Source organism: Lathyrus oleraceus, chromosome 5 (assembly GCF_024323335.1).
Source record: "Lathyrus oleraceus cultivar Zhongwan6 chromosome 5, CAAS_Psat_ZW6_1.0, whole genome shotgun sequence".
NCBI lineage: Eukaryota > Viridiplantae > Streptophyta > Magnoliopsida > Fabales > Fabaceae > Lathyrus > Lathyrus oleraceus.
In genome coordinates this window covers 601,915,424-601,918,569 of record NC_066583.1, presented here as the reverse complement: position 1 = coordinate 601,918,569, position 3,146 = coordinate 601,915,424, and the positions used below count along the sequence as shown (strand labels likewise).

The 3,146-nt window shown below is 28.8% G+C and overlaps 1 protein-coding gene across 1 annotated transcript; it reads left to right on the top strand.

Annotated features, from left to right (window-relative positions):
• Nucleotides 1-858: 858 nt before the first annotated feature.
• LOC127082333 (transcription factor bHLH162) lies at nucleotides 859-2,064 on the top strand (the record flags this gene model as incomplete). The annotated part of the gene is made up of 3 exons (XM_051022569.1): nucleotides 859-984; nucleotides 1,083-1,424; nucleotides 1,891-2,064. Coding segments are annotated over 3 exons (642 nt in total), but the record flags the coding sequence as incomplete, so codon positions are not given.
• Between the last annotated feature and the right edge of the window lie 1,082 nt (nucleotides 2,065-3,146).

The following is a 3,146-nucleotide window of genomic DNA, read 5'->3' as shown; positions in this document are numbered from 1 at the left end:
TGTTCCAAAATTTCATCTCCATTGGGGGTTTCACGGGCGAGAAAATAACATGCACATCCCTTTTTATGATTACTGGTTCAGGATCCGGCCACCTTGATGATGTTCGCTGCCATGATGACGGTCTGGGGGATGCCATGAACTCAACATGATAGAGAAAGTGATAGGAAATAGTGGTGAAGAAAATGCAAGGAAATAACACTTTATTTATAGGAAAAAAATCTAGGTTGTACATCAATGTACTTAACCCTAATTGGTGTCGCACTTGATTAATTAGTCTTAGGGAGAATTAGGGTTTGAATTAGGTCATAATTACCAAACTCTAATTATAACCGATCAATAAACCCTAATTATAATTGATTAATTAACCCTAACATGATTAACCCTAATTCTCCCAAAAATTTGTAAATAATATTATTTAGTTATAAATTAAATTAATATATATATATATATATATATATATATATATATATATATAAATATATATATATATATATATATATATATATATATATATATATATATATATATATATATATATATATCTTGTAAATAATATTATTTATATATATGTATTAATATAATTTATAATAAATATAAATTAATAAATTTAAAATAAGTTAAAAAAGATTTAAAAAAATAATTAAAAATATATTAAAAAAAATTATAAAAAAAAAAGCAAAAAAAGAAAAAAAGAAAGAAAATAGGAGTAGGCGCCACTCCTAGTGGTGACTTGCCCTCCAATTAAGGGTAGGCGCCATCTAGGGTGGCGCCCATGTACATATTAGGGAAAAAATTGCCCATTTATGTAATTTTTTTTGAAATTATGGATTTTTTTAGAATTTTTTTTAAAAAATTGATTATTTAAAAAAAATTCTCTCTACCTCAACCAAAGTCGAAAGAATGGTTGTTGAGAAAAATAGAAGAAATAAGATGAAGAGTCTCTTTTCCAACCTCAACTCTCTTTGCCCTAACTATAATCCCAAGGTGCATCCATCATCTCTTCTTCTAAACATTCATAATGTATTACTATACTGTTGTTTGATAATACTATATAATTTGGTGTTATTTTTCATTTCATGCAGGTAGCTTTACCACTACCTGATCAAATAGACGAAGCTATAAACTACATTAAGAGCTTAGAGACGAAGTTGAAATCGGCGAAGGAGAAGAAAGAAAGTTTAATGAGAAACAAGAGGTTGCGTAGTGGCTGCTTGAATTCTTCTGGAGTAAAAGGAAGCATAAAATCACCAAAAATAGAGATTCATGAAAATGGTTCTTCTCTACAAGTTATTGTAACATGTGGGGTTGATGAACAGTTTATTTTCTGTGAAATTATGAGAATATTGCATGAAGATTACGGGGAGGTCATCTCTGCAAATTCTTCACTGGCCGGAGATTCAGTTATTCATGTTGTGCATGCAGAGGTTTATATATACATGGATCTACTCTTTAATCTTAATAATGTTTAGTACAGAAAATTTACAATAAGAAACATATGATTGATTTGTTTTGTGTAGAATAAGGGCCGACCCAAAACATTTCTAGGTCCTGATCTAATCTTTTATGTTGAACTCTAATAAAAAAATATTAAACAGTAAAATAAAATTTTATTTAAATTGTAAATAATATTAAAAGATATAATAAAAATGATTATAAATATATAATATTTTAGTCTTGAACAAGATTATGGTAGAATCGAACTCAGGTCATGACCATCAAAAAATATTGATATATTTCTATCAGGGTAATACATAAACATCTTACATATATTTAATAAACAACCTATATAATAAATATATAATGTATTTTTAATATTTGAGACCCCAAATTTTTGAAGCCCTGGGTGGTGGCACACCTCGCACACCCACAGCTCGCACACCCACAGCGTAGAATCCGCAATCTTTGTTTCAATTTGGAGCGACCAAAGTAAGCGAGAGATTGAAAAGGTTTGTGAACGGATCTGTGGAAGAGGTGCAAATAGAGCCTCAATTATGGGATTTTGAGATTGGAAATGAGAGTTGGGATCTAAGTTCTATAGTAAACAAGTGTTTACCAAATTCTTAATGAAGAAGAAGAAGAGATACAACAAACAAATGCAGTGCAGATTGTAACTTATATAATTGTAATATATGAAAGCCTTTATATATATTGTAAGAAAAACTGAATTGACGTCTTTATGAATCTAGAACAATATATATATTTGCCCTAATTTTCTTATTAGGTGTTATTTAGTGTAAGTGTCTTCATGTATATGTTGTAGAAGTACATTGATTTAGTACTTCATAATATCAGTTATATATATATATATATATATATATATATATATATATATATTTTTCTTGGATTTTTAAATTAAATTAGTACTAATATAAATCTTAATTACTTATATAAGTGTCTTGGATATTTCTTGGATACTCAACTCACCATCAATGGCTCTCAGTTTGGATTGAATAATATAAATCTTAATTACTTATATAAAAATGTATGAGATTATTTAGGAGGATTTATGAAAATGATGTTATAATTATTTTCATATGTTATTTAAGATAGTTTATAAAAATAATTTATAATTATTTAACAATAGTTGTAAAGATAATAATGTTTAAAAATAATTTGTGATCAAAAGCACGACCCCACAGTGTTCTGGCAAGAAGCTATACCAGCTTGCATGATTAATTTGTGTGGCTCTGGCTAGTACCTTTAACAAAATTGATCCAGGAGAAGAGCAATTTTCATATGGGAAGGTTATTGAAGTATTCATTTCATCAAGAAATAAGAACTTGTGAGATTTATAGTGATAGACAAAGGAAGGTTCACTTCGTACCTATCGTAGCTTGAAAGCAAGTGTATTTTTATCGTTTTTACAAAGACGGATCGTGTTTTAAATACCGTTCAATAATTTCTTTGACTTTAATGATAATTTTTCAAATATTGATTGTTTGTGAATACTAAAATAAGAAAAAGTAAAATATAGAAACTAAAATGAACTTTGGTGTTAATAATCACTACGCCAAATAAGGGAAAAGAGGGCGCTTATTTTGGCCTATAACAGCGCTTTTAAGCGCCCTCTAATCTGGCGCTGGCATAGGTAAAGACAGCGCTTTGTTTTCCTGGAGAAAGCGCTGTCTAAAGTGGCCACATTATAG